This window comes from Theropithecus gelada, chromosome 15, assembly GCF_003255815.1.
Source record: "Theropithecus gelada isolate Dixy chromosome 15, Tgel_1.0, whole genome shotgun sequence".
Classification (NCBI taxonomy): domain Eukaryota; kingdom Metazoa; phylum Chordata; class Mammalia; order Primates; family Cercopithecidae; genus Theropithecus; species Theropithecus gelada.
In genome coordinates, this window is record NC_037683.1 from 73,221,333 (window position 1) to 73,246,502 (window position 25,170).

The 25,170-nt window shown below is 36.5% G+C and overlaps 1 protein-coding gene across 1 annotated transcript in view; it reads left to right on the forward strand.

The window, feature by feature from the left end:
- Positions 1–25,170, forward strand: part of PTPRD (protein tyrosine phosphatase, receptor type D) — a 550,091-nt gene that overhangs the window by 331,728 nt on the left and 193,193 nt on the right. Inside the window, exons 5-11 of the mRNA XM_025359514.1 lie at positions 3,264–3,452; positions 4,684–4,692; positions 6,998–7,108; positions 8,510–8,521; positions 10,479–10,748; positions 13,605–14,186; positions 24,896–25,029. Of these exons, the coding sequence (XP_025215299.1) occupies positions 3,264–3,452; positions 4,684–4,692; positions 6,998–7,108; positions 8,510–8,521; positions 10,479–10,748; positions 13,605–14,186; positions 24,896–25,029 (1,307 nt within the window). The remainder of the gene's footprint in view (positions 1–3,263; positions 3,453–4,683; positions 4,693–6,997; positions 7,109–8,509; positions 8,522–10,478; positions 10,749–13,604; positions 14,187–24,895; positions 25,030–25,170) is intronic.

Consider the following 25,170-nt stretch of genomic DNA (forward strand, 5'->3'; position numbering starts at 1 on the left):
AAAGGAACGCTCTTTACATTTTCTGTCCCATTAGTATGCAACAAAGATTATCTTTGTTGTGCACTCGTGTATATGAAAAGGGGGCTCTGGAGTGTTCTTTATGAGCCAGGAAGGAAAAGAAAGGTCATGAAAATGTATTAGACCGCTTTTCAGGAGGGCATAAGTCAATTTTGTTGGCTATCCCCAAGGTGAGGACTTTATTTCTTATAAACGGTTATTAAATCTAGATTTCTTTGGTAAGAGCCTTTAGTAAGTGGCTCAACAATTCTTAAGCCTTTGGTACTTGCCACTGATCAGCACTGAATATTGGCTCAGTTCTTCTGAGAGATGAACTTGTAGAAGAAAAGTAATGACTAGCAGAGCAATATTTATGCAGGCAAATGTAACTGGTGCTTAAACACCATGGGAGAGATACAGTGTCCTAGGACATACAGAAACCACTCAGGAATCCCATGATAATTTTTGATTAACCTAAGTTGGTTGCTTTAAAAATGGAACATAACAACAACAAAATCTAAGAGCTTTTTCAGAAACTCATTTCTATGAAGGCGGTATAGTTGGCTTTGGAGCACTTGAGGTAAATTACTTTTATCCTTTGAAGCACTTTGTGTCAATAGCTGCCAAGTGAGCTATTTAATAATATAATGTGTGTGGTATAACAGCTATTGATCTTTCTGCTGTTTTTTCCCCCATACAACATCAGAACTATGTTGTTGATGTAAATATATTGGCAAAACCTTTAAAGACATAAAGAACAGCCTGATGAAATTCAAGTGGAATAGATTATTAAAACCAGCATAGCCTGATTTGCATCCCACTTTTAATTTTTAACTTTCTCTTGGAGCCTTGAAATTCAATTTTTAACTACTGTTCCTGACACTTATCTACTGTAGACCTCTGCTTGGCTGATGATGTGTAAACATTCACAAAAACAACATATTACTGCTTCCACAAATGAGCCACATCTTTCAACTTAAGTGAAGTTTAGCTCATTGCAGTTAATTATTTTTATAAGTGTCTTTAGTACCCAGTCCTAACTACCTGGTCTGATAGGAAGGTATTCTGTCATGAATCAGGTGGCAAATCAAACTTGCCTCAGCTTCCTTTGGTCTTTCACAGACTGTGTTAGTGAAAAATATATACTTTCTACCCTACCCAGCAGGAGAGCCAGAGTCTACACTTTTCCTTAATAGTCCATCAATTTTATCTTACAATAACTGCACCTGTTGTTCAGTGAAATTTCTCTTTCTTGGGAGCTTTAATCTTTGGTAGCATCTTACATTCTTTCACCATTCGCATTCAAAATCTCTCCGGTCCTTAACTATTTTTCTGGTTGTCTCTCTACCAGAAGTTCTGCATAGTAGGATATATATATATTTTTAAACAGTCACTGATATATATTCATACTTAGGCTCGGGAATCACTGGAGTTTCTCTTAAAATCTGGAAACCCAGGCTAGCGTGATGGCGAAGGAGCAGAATACAGATGAGACATGGAGGAACTCCTGGTGTGGAGGGATAAAATTGCGAGTTAATAAGTACAAGACAGTGGATTTGAGTAGCCGCTGCTATGGTAGCTCTGAGGAGGAAAGAATGAAATATGTTTGAGAGGATTTGGAAAAGATTTACAAAGAAGGTGACTTTGGCTGCATGGCTTCCTAGAGGCATAGAGTACCCAGCAGACATGATTTGTCTGGGAAGTGGTGAGAATTTCAATGTGGGCGGAAGAAAAATTTCCTATGAGAGAGGCAATCCCTAAGAGGCTGAGGAAAATGAGACCTGATTGAAAAGGACTTTGCTAGTGAGGTTTGAGAGACTGCGTTTACCGCTCGGCTCCAGAGGGAAAGAATTGGAGAACATGTACTGTTGACTGACAACACGGTGGAGGCATCAAAATGGAGCTTCTTCATTAGAAATTGTAACATAACCTCGGTAAGATTCACCATCAACTGTGGATTCAGGGATTATACTGGAGCTTGTAGGAGGCATCCAGGGAGAAGCGATATGCCAGATCTGATGATATCTGATGTTTTCCTCGCTGCTGTTTATGCTTTCCAGTCATTTTAGAATTGGTGGCTTATGAAAATTTATCAGTGGCTGTGAGGGGGTATTGATTAAATCAATGCCAGACTCAATTGGAAGTAAAAATATTTCATCATCACGAGTTAATGAGTGAAGGACACCAACATGGCACATGTGTACATATGTAACAAACCTGCACATTGTGCACATGTACCCTAGAACTTAAAGTATAATTTAAAACATTCATGATCTTCAAACAAATGGCCATGTTCTAATTTGGATAATTGCCACCCATCTAAGTAAAATTCCTTCAATGCTTAGATAGAACACACCTTTCTAATCCTGGCTAGAAGAGCCGGCGATGTCAGTTATCAGTGCGGAGCATGATTGTGGGATTTAAGCGACTTTAATTTCTCAAGAGCTAGGATCTGGAACAGTTTTGATGTGGGTAGCAAGAAGTGAATTTTGCGTGAGTTGGAGATTCAAAATTTAGGAATTGCAACTTTTTAATTACTGAAAATGGTGCAGGTCTTTGGGATGGAAGAAAGCATTCTCTTATCCCTGTAAGGAACATGTGCTTTTGTGCCATTCAAAGGAGTTGCTTTTGCTCTTCTTTTGTAAAGCAACCTCAGACAATTTTCCGGTTAATTGAAACTCTTACAAAGTAATCAATTTGGGTTGAACCTTATGCTTGTGTGGGAAAATAGAGTTACAAGAAAAACATACCAGCTTTGAAAGATATAGCATGATCCAGCTTCCGCTTGTTCCCCATGCACTCTCCACGCTGGCACTGCTGGCTTCCATGCTTCTCTCAGCAAAACCTTTCCTACCTCGATGCTTACACTTGTGACATTCCCGGATCTTTCTAAAATCTCCTTCTCCCCTTTTTGTGACTTGGCCGATTGTGCTCTTTCCTAAATGCCAACTTTAAATCAAAGCTTCCTCTACTCACTGATCTCAAGCACAAATGTTATAACTATTTCTCCCTCTTTGCTCTCACTGCATCCCTTCATCGTAGTCAGCCCCATCTGAGTTCTGTGTTAGTCTGTTCGCCTCTTACGTAGACTGTTTACTCTTCTGATCAGTAACAGCATTGTGACTGCGTTCTAATTTATTAGTGCCTGGTTTGTGTTAGGTTCTCAACAAGCACTGAATAAGGTAAAGAGACATTTCTGGGGAATCTCTTGAATTTGGAGCATCTGACTTACTAACTGAATGTTTCTATCACCTTTTGTCTTGCAGAAGATCAAATTCCCAGGGGCTTCCCTACCATTGACATGGGCCCACAGTTGAAGGTGGTTGAGCGTACTCGCACGGCCACCATGCTTTGTGCAGCCAGTGGTAATCCGGATCCAGAAATCACTTGGTTTAAAGATTTCTTACCCGTGGACACAAGCAACAACAATGGTCGTATTAAGCAGTTACGATCAGGTAGGGTCTTGTTACTGTTTCTACTAACTCCTAGAGAATTTTTTTTTAATTTTTCTCTCTCTTTATTTTTAATTTTAATTTTATTTATTTTTTATTTCTAGGTACTGATTTTTCTCCCTCTTCTCTTTCTCTGTTACTTAATGGGTGGTCCATGTTTGTGATGTCATAGCCTGTTTCAGAGTCTGTCTTTCTCCTTTTCTCTGTGTGTTTTGCAGCTTCTGTTTAATCCACATTGCTCACTGCTGTGACTGTATTTTTGATAATTTTTTAATTTACTGCTTTTTCGCAGTATTTGATGGATCCATTTTCTCCTCTCTCTTTCTTCTTTCTCTGTTTTCTTTTGAAACAAATTTATTTCAACATTGGACTTCATTCAGAACTTGCAAGGAGTTCCAATGGTTGTATCCATTAAAAAACAAAATGTTCATGTTAAACCCTAAAATGATTCAATTTTATTAAAGTATGTTTTCTGCTGTCTTTTCTACATTTGAACTCATCAAAGTACCAAAGTTTAGTAAGTCTGGGCACATCTGCTTTCTTTTCACTAATACATCAAACACAGAAACGTTATCTCATGAGTAACCAGATGTATTTTTTTTAAGTCTTTACCAGTAAAAGGAGGGGATTTTTATTAATACTATGATAATGTCATTGTGAGTGAACATTTTCTACACATTAGCCACAGTAGTGTGCGCCCATCAAGGTTTTTGAACCCTCCAGTGACTGGATCTACAGAAGTCTGCTTTTGGTGTAGACTCCAGCTTTTGCTGTTTTCTCTCTCTCTTTACCCTTTTCTCCTTTTCCCATTCCCATCCCAAGTTTATGCCTTTGCTCTCTTAGATTAAAAGTAGAGATAATTCTAAATTTCTTAAATTTTAGAGCCTGTCCCTAGGTAATTTCACAGGGACATATAATAATAAGCTGTTTACTTTGACATTGGTAGTAATATTGGTATAGAATTCTAAGTTGTTTAACTGCCTGTCTTCCCAGAATTCTCAGCTTTTGACCTGTCCTGTGATGTTAAAGCGTCTTGTTAACTGCCTCTTTTGCTTGTTGTCAGCAGAATTGTGTAGATTAGCATTCTGTTATTGTAAATAAAGAATTAATTATTCACATGTAACATAGATGATTTAGTATATAAAGCTTTAACTCTGAAAAATTTGTACCAAATTATAAGGAATATAATAATATTTTTATGCTGTCTTTCTTCTCTCCGTATTTAAATCTCCAGAATCTATTGGTAAGTGCTTAGTTCTGAAGCGCACTTCAACCCCACTAATTTCCATATCCAGAATATTATTATTATTATTAATAAAATGCATGGCATGCATTTTACTAACTGTCAGTGTAGACACCAGATCTCTGTAGTGGCGCCCACACACACCTCCACAGAACTGTTATCGTAAGAACACTGTGTAGAAAAATTAAATAGTACACAAGTTATGGCACACCAATGTAGCATAGCAAGTAGTATAAGATATCCAATCAATAGTGTTTGTTTCTAGTTAGTCTCTAGCGTTTCCTATCACAGTATATATATATATGCATATCTATATATATACTTAAATAGATTAGCCAGTGTTTCCCTAAACTATGTCTTGAAAAATATTGTCTAGTGTTTTTTAAGAGATATGAGGCATATAAGATACAATTCTAACCCTATATGACCCCAGACCTGAGAACTCAGTTGCTTCTCTGAGAAAGGCAATGCTGCCTATTGCGGTCTTTACCCTCTGTGGTATAATGCAACTTGTTTTTTATGATCTAATAATACTATCTAATATATTCCTGTTTTACCAATATAGTAATTCAAGTTTCTTTTAAGACCTTATTTAATTCTGTAAATCTAATTTAATTCTTCTCCCCAGCCCTAGCCTCCTTCTTCTCGTACTAATGCTTCTTCTTTCTAATCTTATTTGCATTCATATTATCCACCCAGGTGGTACACCAATAAGAGGTAAGAGTGCTGAACTAACGTTCACAGAATGATCTTACTCATTCTTTCTGTCCTTTCATCCCTCTCATCTTTGTCCTGTTTTCAGTATCATTCCGATAATGTCCATCAACTTTTTTTTTTTTTTCCTTTGTACTGTTTGGTTATGATCAGTGACTCTCATATTGTGAACTTTCCTTTCCTTTTTCTTTCTCTCTTTGTTTTGTTCATTTCTTTCTTTATGAAAATGATTATTTAAGTTGTGATATGCTTCAAAGAAAGCATATCCAGGTCTTTAGACCACAGACCAGTCACAGCGTACCATCTGTCCCTCTTTTTTTCCTTTTCTTCTTCTTCCTTTTTCCTTTTTCTTTTTTTTTTCTTCTTTTTCCTTTTTTTTTGTCCAACCGGAGAAAAAAAAAGATCATTTTTTTTCTTCCTTAGCTGTTCTTGTTCTGGACCAAAGCCAAGGTGGTCTGGGGAACAGTGGCAGACATGCAGAGGACACCCTGGAGCATCTGCTTTTTGTCTTTATCTTTCAAAAGGTTTTTGCTTTTGTTCTTCAATTCTTTTTTCTCTTAATGTCTTAAAAGTCAAAGAATGACTCCCCTTTCCACCTGATCCCACTCGTCTCCAATCTGACAGCAATGCTTTTTTCCCCACTTCTTTTTTTCTTGGATTACTCGTCTCCGGATTTTTGGATCTTCCGTCCTTCAGGCTATGGAAACAAAAGGTGCTCAGTATTCTTGGTGGTATGTGGTATTGCTGGTTTTTCATACTTTGACTCAGTGTGCATTTCTTTTGTAATTCTTGTTTTGTATTTTTCTCGGGGTTTTGTGACACCACACTGCTAATCCCACTGGTGGATTTTGATGGGTGTCTTAGGGGATCCATCTCAGGGTCCTCAAGCAGTGGTTGGTTGGCTCTTCCTTGTGGCACAGGCCATGCCTTTTAACTTTTTAAAAATCTTCTAATTCAACTGCTCTTTGTTTTTCAGCAAACGTAATAAATGATTGTAAGTCGTGGAAAACTGTCTTTCTTTTCTTAAAAATCTGCATGTCTTAAGGGAGTTTTGTTTCTTTAAGTGATATTTTGATAATTTATAATGACTAATTTTAATTTTTTGCTTTGTGCAGCCTTTTTGTGCTCGCTGCGTATTTTTGGCTTTCTTCAGCAGAAGACTTTCTTGAAAACCCAGCCTGGTTTTTTTTGTGCGTACCTATCTTTTGCGCCACTTTTGGTACCAAAATGAAACAAAACAAAACCAAAAATTAATCTTTTGTTTTATTTAAAAGCCATACTTCCTTGAAGCAGTCTCACCCATCTTCATTTTATTAGTCTAGGAAATAAGAGTGTTAATTATGACTAGAAGTCTTGCTTGGGAAAAGAGATATTGTTTTCTAATGCTAGCATTGATGATGTAAAAAAAATAATCTCTGTATGTTTTTCTCATCGCATCATTTTCTGTCTGTGCAACTTAGCAAGAGATTGAATCGACGTTGAGTGGACCTTCGCTTTGCAGGGCTTTTCATATTGTTAAGAGGTTTAGCTTTCTGAACTGAGAAAGCCTTCTCTGATCATCTCTTTGGCAATATATTTTATATCCTTACAGGAGCTCTTCAGATTGAGCAGAGTGAAGAGTCTGACCAAGGAAAATATGAGTGTGTTGCCACCAACAGCGCGGGCACTCGCTATTCCGCTCCTGCCAATTTATATGTCAGAGGTAGGAATGACATAACCCTGGCATCGCTTCTTCATTCAGGCTCAGGGGGAGTTGAGACGCCGCAGGGTCCGTGTCGTTATATTAGTCGTTAACAAGCTGATTTGGTAATAGTGACAGTAGCGGAAACAAGTTAGTAAATAGAAAAGTTAAAAATTTAAAATATGTTGTTTAACTCCAAAAGACAACTCTTGAGTATAACCTATCCCGAGGCTTGAAGTTTGTAAGTATATTTGCATTTTTACATCTTGGTTTCTATTTTTGCTGCATTGATTGAACTGTGCTTTGCATTTGTTTGAGGTTTTCTTCTTTTTCTTTCTCTTTTTTTTCTGTTGTTTCTCTTCTGTTTCCTTATTAAACCCCTGAAATAATTGCTTGGTGTGCTACTAATCAGTTCTCTGTGCAATTCCAAGCATAAAGGTGTTTATGTCTTCATGACCCCTGCTGCTGAAACTGTAAGGATAAAGCTGCTAACTCTATAAATGCTACATGCAAATAGCACAGTTGTATTTCTTTCTTTGTATACTTTCTTAATTATAAACACATAGTATTATATATATATATACACACATGTGTATTCATATATGTGCACATACGTACACCTTTTTTGAATTGTTAAGACTTACCGAAATGTTTAGTGTTTTGATTGCCATGGAAAACTGTATTTTAAATAGTAACGTGAGTTGTCCTTGAGACAAGAATGAATTATAAGGATACATTCATATGTTCTCATGAAGTAATAGAAATGATTAAATTTTGAGCTTATGAATGGCTATGCCTTTCCACTCAACTAGAATGAAGTACTTCCACTTCCCGAGAGTTCTCAAAGCCAGTTCCTGTAGTTATTTTTGTCTAGTGGAAGTGTTCTTATTCTTGGTCTACATATCTGTGAATAACCACGAAGGCATGGGTGGGGGTGGGATTAAATTAAAGACTGAGAGGGCTTTAAGTTATAATAGGATGGGTTCCCTTAAGGAAATACCTAGCTTGATTTTGAAATTTTTGTTAGAGGTAATTTTGTTTCCCTGGGGATGTTTTTCTCTCCTTTCTTTTTATGGAGTCTGGGGTGGGGAAATATGAAGAAAGCCGTTTCTTCTCTAAATTCTTTGAAAGTCCCTTGATCCTTTTTCCACAATAGTGACCTCCCTTGCTGCATGAGGCATGTGTACCTTCTTCCATGGAAAATTTCAAAATGATGCTAGCTATTGTTTCTAATACCATGGTAGTCTGTGAGATATTGCTAACTTTTCCAGCTGAGGTAGAAAGGATGAACTAGAGCGAATAAAGATGTTCAAGTAGCAGTTGAAAGCCTTGATATGGCCTTTTTACTCTCTCTGTGTTTCCCTTGTTTTTCTCCTTTCCTCATTTCATTGTGTTCTGCATCAAACCCCCTACATCCCTCAGAGCTGCGAGAAGGTTGGTGTGTTTTTTACTTTTTACCCACCTTACAAAACTATTAATTAAACCAATAACAAAGAATACAAATGAAATGAATGTAGCTGCATTGTGTTCTTCTTTTGGTTAATGGTATGTTTTAGCAGAGAATGCCCTGGCCATGGCTTCTGGTGCTTGCTGGTGGTATCTAACTGTGGTGCATGATGGGACAGAATGTACCTGGGTGCATGGTAACTGGTAACACTTAACTCTCTAAAGTCCAGTTAACTTGGTCAGTGTTCCTGCTTTCCTTCCTGCTCCACTCTCCCCGTCTCCCACCCCGCCTTTAATTTCTGTCTTATAAGGATGCCTGCTGCCCATAGAATGACTTTTTCTAGTTTCTCCCCTAATCCCAAGCATGAAGACTAAACTCTCCTCCATTTTTCTTGATATGTTCTTTGATACCTCAGAGTCTACACTGGCTCCTGCTTGCTTTGTGTAACTTCTGTGAATTGACTGCAGGAGGCATGCTTAGCTTTCTCTTCTTCTCCCATGACTGTCATTCACCCATGAGGCCATTGCAGTGAGCCATCTCAAATCAGCGGAGGTTTATCTTGACTTTAAGTGCAGCCAAAAAGTTTTCAGACAGAATTACTTATCTTCTTCTTGGGGTTATGAGGTTATTTATCAGTTTATTTATAATTTTTAAAATCACTTTATTAAATGTATTTAAGGTGTGCTCCTAAAGATTACCCTCTAGAGCTCAAATTCTTATGGTATGACGTTTTGCCAGTGAAAGCCCCAGCTGAAACCAATTTCTCTCTCACCTTCTCCTTGTATCACATCCAAAACGCATTTACTTAAACACACATAAACCTGCAAATTATCTGAAGCAGGAACACTGAACTTTAATTGCTTGGTAATTTTTCTGTGTTATGTTGCTTTAATATGATCTCTTCTCTTAATGTCATGTCCTGCTGTATGTTTTCCCAATGTCTCTCAATTTGAATGTGGGCATAAAAAGCCTTTTAAAAGATTTTGTTGTCATTTATGTTGTTTTACCTTAGATATGAATTGAATGGAATCCTGTATGTGAAACACCCATCTCTTTTTCTGAATTTGAAATCTTTACCTTTAACAACTTGAGCCTAATCTATCTTTCAACCCTGTCATCCCCTACATCTCTGTATTTCAATCATTATACTTTACCTCCCCCTTTCGTGTTTATTTCTATTGCCCCATTACTTCTTCTGCTGTCATTGCTGTCTTGGATTCCAGCCATTCTTTCAATATCCTTAGCACGGGCCTTGAGATTCCATCTTGTGCATGCCTTGCATGACCCAATCCAGTATCTCTACTGGTGTTAGCCTGTTTCTTCTTCTGTGACTGCAAATCAATATGTATATACATTTCTGTGTTTGTTCCAGTGTTAGTGTGAGGTCTTGAGGCTGCATCCACTATGAATCTGAAAACATAAAGTGCACTTTCAGTGTACTGTAGGTGATGTTTTCCAGGGCTGGGATGTGACAGTGTGGTCCCACACCTACATTCACATCAACTGGAAGTGCACAGCACTGAAGTTGGTTTTGATACTCAACTTAAACATGCTGGTGACCTTCCAGCTCCCTTTTCTGCATATACATGCCTGCATAGAATCATTGTTATATGCCTGCATGTATATGTTTTTGTGTTTATCTTATGCATGATGTTTGTGTATTGTTAGTTTGTAGATAGTTTTTTGTGGGGCCCTTGTAGGTCTGAATCAACTTTTGTATGAGTGTGTCTAAGATATCAATGACTAAACTAAATAATTCTGTGTATACACACACCATACTTGTATGGTCTGTATTATCCACAGTTTTTCTTTATGTTTTGTTTTTGGACAATCCACAATATGTTTCAATTGTTGAATCGTGTCTGTACGGTGCATGTCATGTGTTTAATAATCCACTTTTTCTTGCCTTGTATATGTTATCATTTCCCTTGTGTTTTGTTCCAGTTCGCCGTGTCCCACCAAGATTCTCTATCCCACCCACTAATCATGAAATCATGCCAGGTGGAAGCGTTAATATCACCTGTGTGGCCGTGGGGTCACCAATGCCTTATGTAAAGTGGATGTTGGGGGCAGAAGATCTGACACCTGAAGATGATATGCCAATAGGAAGAAATGTGCTAGAACTGAATGATGTAAGACAGTCAGCAAATTACACCTGTGTTGCTATGTCGACACTGGGTGTCATTGAAGCAATAGCACAGATCACTGTCAAAGGTATGCTCAATGGATCATGCTTTGAGGATCTGGGTACGCTTAAGCCAAGTGATTAATGCCTCTAGGAAGCCCATCCTTGAAAATCTAAAATAATTCATTATTCAGAGTTTTAAATGTGTGTATAACCTAATCATATCTGTGGTATTATATAAGATGCATAAGCTTAGATAGGCGGATTTTTTCTTGGAAGTATCTGGCAGCCTATGTAGAGATAATCATCAAAATATTAAAAGACAGTTCATGGAGGCCCAGGCACTAACCAGACAGAACTAGGAATTTTAGACATGGTCAACCATTATGGTGGGACTGATGTGTACAGTCTACATACTAGAACAGAACCTTGATAAGAACCCCAAGAAAAGTCAATATGAGCATTAATAAATGCTTAAAATTTCTAAATACAAAGGAAAAAGAAGAAAAAAGTTGAAATCAACATAGTCTAATAATAGATGATTTAACTTTTTGGCAGGCCCTACTGTTAGAAATCAAGAGGCAAGTAGTAGTATATTCTGTTTTAGTTTTATCTTTCACCTTGCATAGATGAGTGCTCAAGAAATATTCTTTCCTTTAGAAAACAGACTAAATATCACCCAAGTACCGTATTACATGAATATTTTTGAACCAAAGAGAAAAAGAGTACAAGCATGTGAGGATACCAGTTTGTTTGTTTTTTTCCCAGTATTTATAGAATTTGAGAAAGTGTTTGCAAATTGAATCAAACATAGGGCAACTTAAGTTTTCTGCAAATGGCTAGAACTATTGCAAAATGAACACAAATTATCTTCCTTTCCTAGGCAAAGTTGTAGGCATTCGGAATTCAGCAGCAAGTCAGAGAAGTATGAGTTTGCTACTCTTAAAAAGCTGCCATTCTTAGATGTGATCTTAGAAAATGCAATACACATGTTATAACTGGTGTCGTATCTCTAACCAAGCATATATATCAAATATGTGCTATATAAAACTAATGACATGAGAACAAAGGTACACATTGTCAATATTTATAATTGTGTGAAATAATGTTGTGTTGTATAAACTTAACATAATAAGCACACATGTATTTATCTGTACGTTACAGATATAAAACCTGTACTGTACAATAAATGTGACTTAGTGAAACTGATAATGTCAGCTAAATATCAGTGAGCACAACTTTAATTAGCAATATTTGTATTTGCTTTGAAAGTTCAGAAAGACATGTAGGGGAAATCTGGATCACACAGAGCCTTGAAAAATGCCAGGCCAGAATATTTAAACAAATTTAATTTTATTATTATTTTCAGTAAATTCCCTTGGCAAAATATTATCATTCTGTAGTTCTTTGAGTAGTGTGTAAATATTGAATCACCTTTTTTATAATTACCATTTCAGCTTTAAATATTTGAAGGTTTGCTGAAGACCTTTAAGAATTCAAAAGCAGGGGCCACTTTCAACTAATATTTTGTTCACCTTCTTGTCTTTGTTTTCCTGACTCGTGTCACTTCCCTGTGATTTCCACCTCAAAAATAAACAAATAAAACATAAGGGTGAATCTTAATGGCAAATTAAAATAAATCAAAACAAAAGAACGGGTTGAAGAGAGTGAGAAGAATAGGTGCCGACTCATTTATTCAGTTAACTGTTTAACAATTCTCATTAAAAGCTTACCGAGTGCCAGGCAGCATTCTAGGCATTCACGATTTTACAGCAAGTCAGAAGTACGAGTTTGCTGCTCTTGAACAGCTGCCATTCTAGAGGGTGTTATACTTCTTGCCTTTCTGTTAACAAGGAAACAGGGACACTAAAGGGCTGATTATATGAATGTTACCCTTTGGGATTTCTCTAAAGAGACAACTATTAGAATGCCCCTTCCTACCCTAATATCACTGCCTTTCAGAATCATTGTTTAGAATAAGGCACTTGAATATGAGGTCAGCAAGGCAGACAGTTTGTATTTTTAATTAGTAGTATTTTTATTTGTATTCTTCTGCCAAAAAGAAACAATTAGACCTCTAAAAAGATGGATTTTATTGCAAATATTTGTTGCGTAGCTACATCAGATATTTCTGATGTGGAATATAGAATGCATATTAATATGACAATAAAATACCTTAAAAAGTGGTTCATGAATGTGCCTTAATTTAGTTCCTTCAGCAATTTTAAATATTAAGAATAAAACATTGATTTGGAATCTCTATTCTTTTGCACCTTAAAATTTTTGGTTCGTTTATTTACAAGAAAATTTTTAGTAATGGAACTATGTCTTACAACAATATAGATGCTATTCTTTCATAGCAATTTAATTTCCTTTTAGTGTATTCCACATTTTGTTCTTTTCAATGTTTATTGGTATTTCAGTTTTACCGTTTATTTACTGGGGCAAGGGGCTAATTGGCCAAGCTTTTGGTATAATAATAGTAATAACTGCAGCTAATACTAAGGTTTTGTGTGAGTTCCAGATACATTCTAAGAATCTTAGTGGATTGGCTCATTAATCTTCACAGCAAACCCATGAAATACAGTTACATACAGCTGTAGAATATAACTTAAATAATAATGTTTTTCCCATTTTCACATGCGGAAATTAAAGCAAAGAGAGGTTAAGGAATGCAGGCAGGATCACTTAGCTAATGAGTAGAGGATTTGGATACAAGCCTAAAAATATGCTATCAAGCCCTTCTAGTGAAGCAGTATTTGTGTCACCTATGTATGTTTTACTGTACTTCCTGGCCACTCAGAAAACTACTCTTTGCTGTAGTTTCATTTAATTAAATCTTCAGTAGACACATAATCCTGTCATTTTCATAGTAGAGTTTATAGATTCTTGAAACATTCTAGGGATGATGGGTAGTCATTGTCTTTTATCTTCCCCCATCCAAGCCTTACCCAAACCTCCAGGAACTCCTGTAGTGACTGAGAGCACAGCTACAAGCATCACACTGACGTGGGACTCTGGGAACCCTGAGCCTGTTTCTTATTACATAATTCAGCATAAACCTAAAAACTCTGAGGAACCTTACAAAGAAATTGATGGAGTGGCGACCACACGCTACAGTGTCGCTGGACTAAGTCCCTACTCGGATTATGAATTCAGGGTTGTTGCTGTCAATAACATTGGGCGGGGGCCTCCCAGCGAACCTGTGCTGACGCAGACCTCAGAGCAAGCGCCATCCAGTGCCCCAAGGGATGTCCAGGCAAGAATGTTGAGTTCTACCACCATTTTGGTACAGTGGAAGGAACCTGAAGAGCCGAATGGACAGATCCAAGGATATAGAGTTTATTATACAATGGATCCCACTCAACATGTGAACAACTGGATGAAACACAATGTAGCTGACAGCCAAATCACTACTATTGGCAACTTAGTGCCCCAGAAAACATATTCTGTCAAAGTCCTGGCTTTTACCTCAATTGGAGATGGTCCACTTTCAGGTGACATACAAGTCATCACTCAGACAGGAGGTAAGTTTGGTTCAGGATGGGAAGTATGGCAGGCGGGAAGGGCTTGTGCAGAGAGGGGAGGAGGACCAAAACAAAGAAAGAACAAAGATGGTATAAATTTTAATTTTTGAGATTTAGGGCTTCAAAGCAGGAGATGATAGATATCGGAAAAGGAACAAGCATGGACATCTGAAAAACTAATCATTTTGAGCAGAACAATGCATTTAGCACCCCTTCTTTTTAATTTGTATGGGAATGACTTGAAGACTTCTCTGCATGAGATAGAAAAATGTCTCCCCTATGCCCAGTTTTGAGAATAGGAAAACTACACTTCTTTGTAATAGCTAGTATGGTAGAGTGGTCTCAAAAGAGTGTTTAATTTGTGTAAGATTGGATGGTTCAAAACAAAGCTAAAAAATAAAACTGTTCCAGGGCCTTGGGTATTTGAATGGCTTATATTTGCCGGAAGCTACTGGCTTAAAAATAAATATTCTCTGAGTGGCTTTAATTTCTGTATTTCTTTGTATGGCCTCAGTGGACAAAGAAAGACAGTTACTGAGATCTCAGATAGAACTTTGGGGCCTGATTCATTAACTTTGCTAAGAGCTACAGCAGACATTAAACTATTTTATGAAGGAATACTTGGTCCTCCCAGTGGTTTTATTTTCCTAAGAGGATATTAAACCTCTTTGGTCTTTAATTCAAGGTGATCAGTTTTGCTTTGGGCTAATATAAAATAAGAGACCTCTTGTAAAGTTTATTCTTGAGCCAGGCGCAGTGGCTCACGCCTGTAATCCCAACACTTTTGGGAGGCCGAGGTGGGTGGATCACTTGAGGTCAGGACTTCGAGACCAGCCTGGCCAATATGGCAAAACCTTATCTCTATTAAAAATACAAAAATTAGCTGGGCATGGTAGCAGGCGCCTGTAATTCCTGCTACTCGAGAGGCTGAGGCAGGAGAATCACTTGAACCTGGGAGGTGGAGTTTGCGAGTTCTCAAGGAGCTAAGATTGTACTACTATACTCTAGCCTGGGTGACAGACAAGACTCCATCTCAAAACAAACAAACAAACAAACAAATGTTTATTCTTGAGCATCTGAGAGCTACTTCTTTGACTCCTTGTTGAGTTGGCATCTTTTAAACCTGCATTAATCTACAAATGTTTTGGCAGCATGCTGTTGTCTTATTCTGAAATCGACATAATAATCATATTATTGGCGACAGTATAATCTGTAGACGTAACTCACTGCTAATCCTGGTAATTAATAAATTTTCTCAGATGCCTGTACTAGATAATGTATCTATCATCTATTTCACTGATACCTGTGAATCACTGACTTGTTTTCACGTCATGGTCTTTATATGAAGTATGCTTAACTGTTTGTCCTTGCTTCTAGGAATCTCAGAACACATTTATATTAATAGTTTGTCTGGCTTTATTTTCATACCATTATTTGGTTCTCATTGGCTTGTTCATGGATTTACTCTTTTCCGTACGACATTGTAGGAAAGCCAGCTATAAAAATATGTTTCAGCACAGTTGTATTAAAAACTGTCCATATATCTTCTCTATGTGCCATTTGCAGTACTTCTGTATTTATATGCTGTAGTAATATGCAGAAAAAAAAATACTGTAGGCTGTTCTTATCAAAAAAGCTTCTCATTGGAAAATATAGATATCTGTAAATCTTGTTCTGCTTTTTCTTGACTAAAAGTGGTCAACTATTATGAGATTGCTTTTTGTTATACTGTTTTAGCAGCTACATAACTATTAAAAAATTATAAGAAATTATATGGGGACTTACATTCCACTTTCAGCTTTTTAAATTTCTCAGCGGTGATATTTTTTCAATCCTTGGTCTTGGAGTAACGTAACCAGGGTTTGAATCCCAAGCTTTCATTTATTAGCTGTCACCTTAAGTGATTTATTTCATCTCTCTCTGAACTTCAGTTTTCTAGTCTACAATAATAACCACCTTATAGAGTGTAGCGGTTCTATTTGTTTTCTAGTGCTCCTGTAAAAAAGAACCACATACTAGGTGGTTTAAACAATGGGAATCTATTGTCTCACATTTCTGGGGCCTAGGAGTCTGAGATCAAGGTGATGGCAGGATTGGTTCCTTGTGAAGGCTGTGAGGGAAAATATACTTCATGCTGCTGCCCTAACTTCTGTTGGTTGGTTTGCTGGCAATCTTTGCTGTACCGTGGCATGTAGAAGCATCATCTGATCACTACCTTCATCTTTACATTATATTATTTCCGTAAGCATTTCTGTGCCCAAATTTCCCTTTTTACTAGTACACCAGTCATAACGGACTTGGGGCCACTCTTATGGCCTCATCTTAACTAATTCCATGGGTAAGATCCTATATTGAAATAAGGTTATTCTCTGAGGTACTATGGATGAGGATGTCAATATATGGATTTTCATAGGATGCAATAAAATTCATAAGAGGATATAGATTAGATAATGGAGAGAAACATTCTGTAACTTAATATGTAAAACATTAAATTATTAATATGTAATCATCATAATAGTAGCTAACATATGCAGGACACTATACTATGAACTTTACATGTGTTTATTCTCACAAACCAATTAGGCAGATGTGGAATTATTCCATTTGCCAATGAGTAAATTGAAGATCAAAGAGGATAAAAAGTGGTTCAGAAACTTGCCTTAGGTCATAAGGTTACTAAGTGGAAAAGCAGAATTTAAATCCGGGGATTCTGGATACTTTTAACTACTGTGCTAGTTACTGCTATAAAGAAATACCCAAGACTGAGTACAAAGGAAAGAGATTTAATTGACTCACAATTTCACATAGCTGGGGAGAGCTCAGGAAACTTAGAGTCATGGCAGAAGATGAAGGGGAGGCAAGGACCTTCTTCACATGGTGGCAGGAGGGACAAGAGCAAAGCGGGAAGAGCCCCTTGTAAAACCATTAGATCTCGTGAGAACTCACTCACTATCACAACAACAGCATAGGAGAAACCACCCCATCATTCAGTCACCTCCCACCAGGTCCCTCCTTTGACACATGAGGATTACAGTTTGAGATGAGATTTGGATGGGGACACAGAGCCAAATCATTATCAACTACCATTACCTTTTAAATTAATAATATGCTTAATGTGATAGTTTTTGCGTTTTTATGCCCACCTAGGTATGCAATTAAATGAAAAGAGGCAGGAGAAAAAAACGCAATTGTTTCATTTGTTCATATATTTAAGAATTATACATAGCTTACTTCTGAAATACTGAAGTAGCTATTAGATTATTCCAGTGCAGAAGCACATGAAAACATTTAGAAATGAAAAAAAAAAAAAAAAAAAAAAACTAAGTTTATCTAAAAGAAGTGGAAGGAAGAACTTTTTTATGAAAGATCATTACACTCAAGCACTAAATTTGGCTGAAATTTAACTCAATTTAAATAAATTTGGCTAAATTTGGCTCTAAGTTTTGTAAGCACCAGTTTAAAGATAGAAACCTATAGTGTTTCATATTTTTATTTTCTAATGGCAGGAAGATTAAACTATCTAAGAAACAAAATTTTTTTCTAAACCTAATTCAACCAAAATGTGAATCTTTGACAATTGTGAGAATCCTTGTATTTAGAATGCTAAATGAAAAACACTGATGCCGGCCGGGCGCGGTGGCTCAAGCCTGTAATCCCAGCACTTTGGGAGGCCGAGAGGGGCGGATCACGAGGTCAGGAGATCGAGACCATCCTGGCTAACACGGTGAAACCCCGTCTCTACTAAAAAAATACAAAAAACTAGCCGGGCGAGGTGGCGGGCGCCTGTAGTCCCAGCTACTCGAGAGGCTGAGGCAGGAGAATGGCGTGAACCCGGGAGGCGGAGCTTGCAGTGAGCTGAGATCCGACCACTGCACTCCAGCCCGGGTGACAGAGCGAGACTCCGTCTCAAAAAAAAAAAAAAAAAGAAAAGAAAAACACTGATGCCTTCAGTTGCAATTTATGGAAAAATATAGAAGCAATGTTTAAGTAGACAGACCATATCTTTATTTTTTTATATTACCAGTGGACAGAATATGACATTGAATCATTACTCAGTGAAGGTAATATTATCAGAGGGGCAATTGAGTTACTGTGAGCTGGGGACTCCACTTTCAAAAGCTCTGATTTAATTTAGTGACAGAACTCAGAAAATCTAGATGAATGGGACATGGATGTATTAGAATAGTTATTCCCACTCTGTTTGACTAACTTTTTTACATGAAGATGTTTCCAAGAATCTTCCATAATAGTTTTACTTTTAATACCTGTTGATTGAGAAGATACCTAGTGATATAATGACTGCCTGCCAAGATCAATAAGCTAAAAAAAACCACTCCAAAATAGCACAATGATTTGATCTGTTCTATAGGCTTCATTAAAAAGGCCAGTGGATATTAGTGGACACCTGCCAAAAACAGTGATGTTTGTTCTGATGTAATTAATACTGAGCTGCTCCTTTTTCTTGTTACTGACTAAAGAATTCTTAGGATTTATGCTAGGACAGTAACCACTATGAAATACAAAATTTAAGGATATGATTATTTGCACTGCAATTTTTCTCCTCCAACCTTATGAAAATTTAGTGATCAGTAATATGTAGGCATTGAAGTACATTTTAATTACAAATACACAGATATGTACATTTTGATGTCTTCTGTGTCTGAAAGGTACTCATTTAGTTTTATTATCTTTAATTCTGTGACATTCACATTCCTATTTTTTTTTTGAAACTGGATTCCAAAAGAACAGTATTTAGGATCAAAGTGAGGTTAAGAGAGAAGTCTCACTTTTGATTTTATCTAATATGAGTCACACAGATGGATATAAGTGAAGGATTGATGTAAATTTGTATATTTCTGGTAAAACAGAAAATGAGAATATGATCTGTTTTATAGTGAGAGAGTTTTTCTCCTTGATTGTGAATATTAGTACAGTTCTCTGTGTTGAGTAATCTTTAAATGGTTTTAAATATGAAAAGACTTTCGTTGTGATGATTATTTTCTGAAATACGGGTCAGTCTTCCCAGTTCTCCATAGCTCTGACTTCTGGCATTACAAAGTCACTTGCAACTAGTTTACCTTGAAAATATGGGAAATATATGGCCATTGACAAGGGAAGTATTTATATTAAGCTAGAAAAATATTTTAATTATTAGAAAACACATTGAGGAAGGAAAAAAGAACATCCTGTAGTTTTCTTATAAAGGTAATTATACTAAAAGCATAGGGTAACTATATTTTATAGAAGAAGTGCAAATAAAACTCTGATAAAAAAGTAAGTTAAATCTCAAACCTAATGCATTAAATGTTGCTTGATGTTCATGCTAATTAGAGGCATTATAAATCTTAAATCCTAATATGTGTCTTTTTTTCTGAACTTTCTTTAGAAAGCATGTCTGACCTTTAGTTCTATTCATTTAATAGATTCTTGAAAATCATCTGACTTATATGGATATATGCCTTCAAAAGATAAAGAATTCTATATATATATTTATCAAATACTAATGACTAGTATCAACTTTAAACATTTTAGGGATGTTAATGCTATTACAAATTCTGGGCATTGCAAAAGTGTTAAAATATAAGCTATGACATTTAGAGACAAAGTCTCTTAGGTTTCCAGAGCTTTATAAATCATTTCATTAGTGTATGTCAACAGTCCTATACAAGCAAACTAGAAAAAGACTGCTTTCTAATAACCAAAGTTATGAGTCCAATTTAAATCCTTTTTCTGAATAGTTTTAGCAGTGATTAAAGGAGCACTGGATATAAATACAACTATAATAAAATTTAACTTTTTCTCATTTATATTTAATGACTGTTGAGAGTAAGATTTGTGCTGATGCTTGTGTATTAAGTACTTATTTTGTCAATGATATATTTGTGGCATTTACACATCAGACTCTTTGTTTTGAATTTTGTTTTGTTTTACTACCATTATAATTCTGGCTGTCGGTTTTATTGTTGTTATCATTTATCAACATGCTAGATACACACATTTTAAAACATGTACCTTATTAAAATACTAGATATTTTAGCAATCATGGGTTTTCTAGTATCTTTGGTCATATTTCATATTTATACTATAGCAAGATGAAACTGTTCTTTAGCAGTGTAATATGTGTCAACCTTTCTTTAGAGATAATCTCTAAATTTTATTCAAATATTAATCTCTTCTAAGATATCAGCATTTCAGATAATGTGAAGGTTTCTCTTTTGTTAGTCTCTTTTTTTTATCCCTTTTCTTTGTGTTGCTTTCACATATTTATATAGTGTATAATTATAATAATGCTCAAGTACTTAATATGTATTAGTGGGATTATAATCTTATTTTAGGGACTTGATAGCTCACATTTCTATTTCCTTGTGAACATTAAATAAGTAATCAAGAGGAAGGACATACCTTTACACTATATAATGACTTCTTAAATATAATATTAAAGAAAAACTTTTGCTTAGTTTATTTCTTCTTTCCATGTCCTATTATAAATTTGGTTTGTGGTCAGTATCATCTCTCTCCTTTGAATATGAAGTAACTGCTTGAAGGTCTGGATATGTTGTTTTTATTTGCCCATCATTTTCCCAGAATCTCACATTTTCTTATAAAATTTATGTTCAGTTAATCAGCGAATGAAATGTTACAACACAGAAAAGCTCTTGAATAAAATAAAAATAAAATAAGATGTATATAGACAAAGGATTGGTAAGTGAAGGTAAAAAAAAGATACCAGTGAGAAAGTGTGGTGTGTAATGATTACAAGAGCGTAAAATATCTATGTGTAAGAAGGCGAGGCACAGTGGCTCACACCCATACTCTCAGTGCTTTGGGTGGCCGAGGTGTAAGGATTTCTTGAGCCCGGGGACTTCAGACAACCTGAGGCAGCATATTGAGACCTTGTCTCTACAAAAAAATTAAAAAATTAGCCGGGTATTATGGCACATGCCTGTAGTCTCAGCTACTCAGGGGGCTGAGGCAGAAGGAGCACATGAGACTTGGAGGTCAAAGCTGTAGTGAACCATGATTGTACCATTGCACTCCAGCCTGGGTGATACAGTAAGACCTTGTCTCAAAACTAACTAAATAAATCAGTAAAATGTACGTAAATATTTACATTTATACATTTGTATATATAAATACATATAAACATATATAGAGAGAAAACATTAATAGTAATGTGAAATGGGACCTCTGTAGACACAATATTTGGTATAAAAATTCAATTGACAGATAATGAAAGTACTCCCGTGTCTCAAGTGTTACAGAGAAAACAAATATGACAGTCTGTAGCCCCTAAAGTGTTTTCTTATATACATATATTATGCTTATTAGGACCAATATGTTGGGAATTTAAAAATACATTCATTTTATACCTTTTTTAAAAATTCCTTTGCGTCCTCCGCTTCATGGTGGTGGGTTCAAATATGACGAAATGCCCTGAGGAAGTGATATCATCAGGTACACCCTCAATTCCCGAGGAAGTGTGGGTAGTAAACCCTTAAGCCATTGATGAGTCTGGAGCCTGAGATCATGAAAGGTTAGTTTAGAACCCTGGCCCATATGCTGAATCTAGCCTGTAGACACATTTTTGCCCCATACAGTGCTTTTAAAATTCAATTAATTTTCAGTAATTAAGAATGTAAAGGTTTTACCTGGAAGGTTCACGATCAACTTCTGTGAAGAAAATCTGAGGCTGGGACAAGAGTGGGCCCACATTTCACAAGGCAGCAGCCTGCTGTCACTGAGCATGGCCTGCGCTTCCTCTTCAGGTGGGGGGCACGCGCCACTGGGCCCCGGACCCCGTATGGCCTTCTCACTCTTCTAAATTACCTGACACCTCCAAGCATTTGTGTTCGCATCACATGTTTATTTTATACATTATTTATTTATTTATTTTAGAGACAGGTTCTCACTCTGTCATCCAGGGTTGTTTGCAGTGGCTCAGTCATTGCTCACTGTAGCCTCATCCTCCCGGCCTCAAGTGATCCTCTAACCTCAGCCTCCCAAGCAGCTGGGACTACAGGCATGCTCCACCATGCCCAACTAATTTTTTTAAGTTTTACTATTTTGTAGAGACAGGGTTTTGCTGTGTTGCCTAGACTGGTCTCAAAACCCTGCCTTCAAGCCATCCTCCCAACTTGGCCTCCCAAAGTGCTGGGATTACAGATGTGAGTTACCATGCCTAAGCCTGTACCACAAGTTTAAAATCTAATACATGAAGTTACCCTCCGAACCATTTCAAAAGAAGGATAAGGAAAGAACAGGAGAGAACCCCCTGTACATTAGATGAAGACACTTTGCATCAAGTTGTCTAGCCAACTCTTAGCTTTGTGCAAGAATAAAAAGGACAGTGTACTCTCTGAGATGCTGATGTGTCTACTTAAGTCATTATTTAGAGGGAAGGGGCTCTTAATAGAAACAAACAGAATTACATGATCAGACGAAGCTTGTGTCACTAAACAAGAATAAAATATTGAGACCAATTGGGAATTTCCTCAAGACAAATTAAAAGCAAAAAGTAAACAGTTTAAGTAAGAAAAAGTTAATTAGGTTTCCAAGATGTTTTCAATCAATGTCAATTTATTATTAGCATTAGGCAGGGAGGAAATGCATAACAGGCAATTATTATCCTGAGAGCAGCCCTTCAATGTTTTCTGTGTTTCTGATTCTTGACCATACTGTACTCCGGTTTGGTTTGAGTCAGGAGCTAACACAGACTTTCTTGTTTCCCAGGAAATCGAGAGAGAGAAAGAAGCAGATACAACTAGGAAAAAAAATCAGTGACTGCATACATAGGCATATGTGTGCATGTTTAGCCTGAGAAACCCTTTCATCATGTGAATATTAGATCCTATCATAATTTTCCCATCTATCTGATCACTCTTGTTTCCATTGTTGCCCCTGCCAGTGCTTTCGGTATTTCCCTTTTAGAAATAATGCATTTTCCATTTGCTTTGCAATTTGCCTATTTGTGTTTTGTTCCCCTCTGTCCCTCTGCCTCTTGCTTCTCGATGTTTTATATTCTTTTGCCTTTCAATCTAAATGATTGTGTTAGGTCACCCACTGGGCAGGTACTGGGGAAAAAAATATGATACTCTGTTCAGAAAGTAAGTTCCCAGAGACATCAAATCAATGAGACTTTCAAGGCCTGTGATTTTTAAAAAGAGAGAGAGAAAAGATGATGAAGGCAACTAGAAATAGGAAGCACTGATTATTTGTGACCTTAAGCATCAGTCCAAACATGTATTCCTGTACACACACACACACACACACACACACACACACACACACAGGCTGACTTACCAGAGCAATAAAATTATCATTAGGGATTCTACAAATCATTCTTGAAGACTGCTTTAACAGAGGGCATTTTTAAAAGCTATACTACAGAGATATAACTATAACAGAAAAGGAAAGCAATACATTTTCTCCAAAGGCTTCTTTTCAACTACAAATTATACTGTATTGTATGTGTTTTAAAATGTTTTTGCTGAAGTTGCCACTTTAGATGTTTTAAAGTACACTTTAGATGTTTTTTTAACTCCTCAGCTGTGGAGTATTATTGTTTTCTTTTTTTCTTTAAATATAAATGGAATTCTCATTTAAACTTGAGGGACTGAACATATGTTCAGCCACAGAGCAGTGAGACATGCCATAATATCAAGGGTAATGATCAAAATATTTTACAATTGGGAAAGCATGGACACTCACCAATCAGAGCAGACAGTGGCCAAGAACAATGTACTGTTAGATGTGCCAGTGACACCCTGACTCAGCCTTGTGTGTAAGGGATAGAGGGGAACTGATAGGCTCAGGTGTGGACTAGGACGTTTAGGTTAGTAATTATTCTAGTATATTTGAGTAAGATGTTTTAAACCGAATAGACTTTCCGTTCTTTATTACAGCTGATAAACAGCTCTTCCAGATTGTCTATCAAATAGATTACGTGGCTAACAGAATTATAGATGATCTCTTTAAGTTACCATATTTCTGATAAGTAGTATTCTATAAACGTCTTAATTTTAGTAGTAGTTCAGCTTCGTAGCACTAGGGGGGATATTTTGTTTGTATTAGGTGTAGTGCATTAAATAATTTAACATAGTTTAGAGATTAGAAGTAATTATTTGTAAGTGATAGAGTTTTGTTTTGTTTTGTTTTTCCTTTTTTACACCTCTTTTTCAAAATATGGGCTGGTAAGACAAAATGCTAAGTGATTCTGTTTGCCTGTAGGTTTTGTTATTGGAGTAAAGGTAGGATCTTATAAGTTTAATTGGAAATAATTTTTAATGTTACATGTAGTGCTAGAGAGTAAGTTCCTACTCAGTTGTAAATAACAATACTTTTAGGTATTTAGCACTTATGCTTTTGGCAATATTGCAAGAGTTTTATTTAAATTATATTATTTATTACTAACAACCATATCATGAAGTAAAGAATTTTTTCCTTAAAATTAAATTCAGAGGCCAATAGACTTTATACTTGTTAGTTCTACTATATCTTGTGTAGACGTTCTACTACTCTGGAGCAGGATTTATAACATTGTACTTGCCCTGTGTACAAAGAGGTTAACTTGGACAATGTAAAGGAGCTTGTTTTCCACTAAGCTGGTACATATGTACAGATTTCGAAAGGTTTAAACAGGTACACTATGAAAGAACTTTGTGAATACTCCTGGTGATTGTGAGTTCAATCCTTTGCCTCCCTGTTTTTAGTACCAGGGCAGCCACTAAACTTCAAAGCAGAACCTGAGTCTGAAACAAGTATTTTGCTCTCTTGGACACCTCCACGCTCAGATACCATTGCCAACTATGAGCTGGTCTACAAAGATGGGGAGCATGGAGAGGAGGTAAGACTATAGTGCTTCTCACCCTGGGAATTATTCCTTACGTTGGGTCACTTCTTTATTTTTATGTATTTACCCACATTCTTGGTCAGATAGCTATTGAGGACCTTGATGGAAAAGATTTACTACTGAAAAGAGGAACTT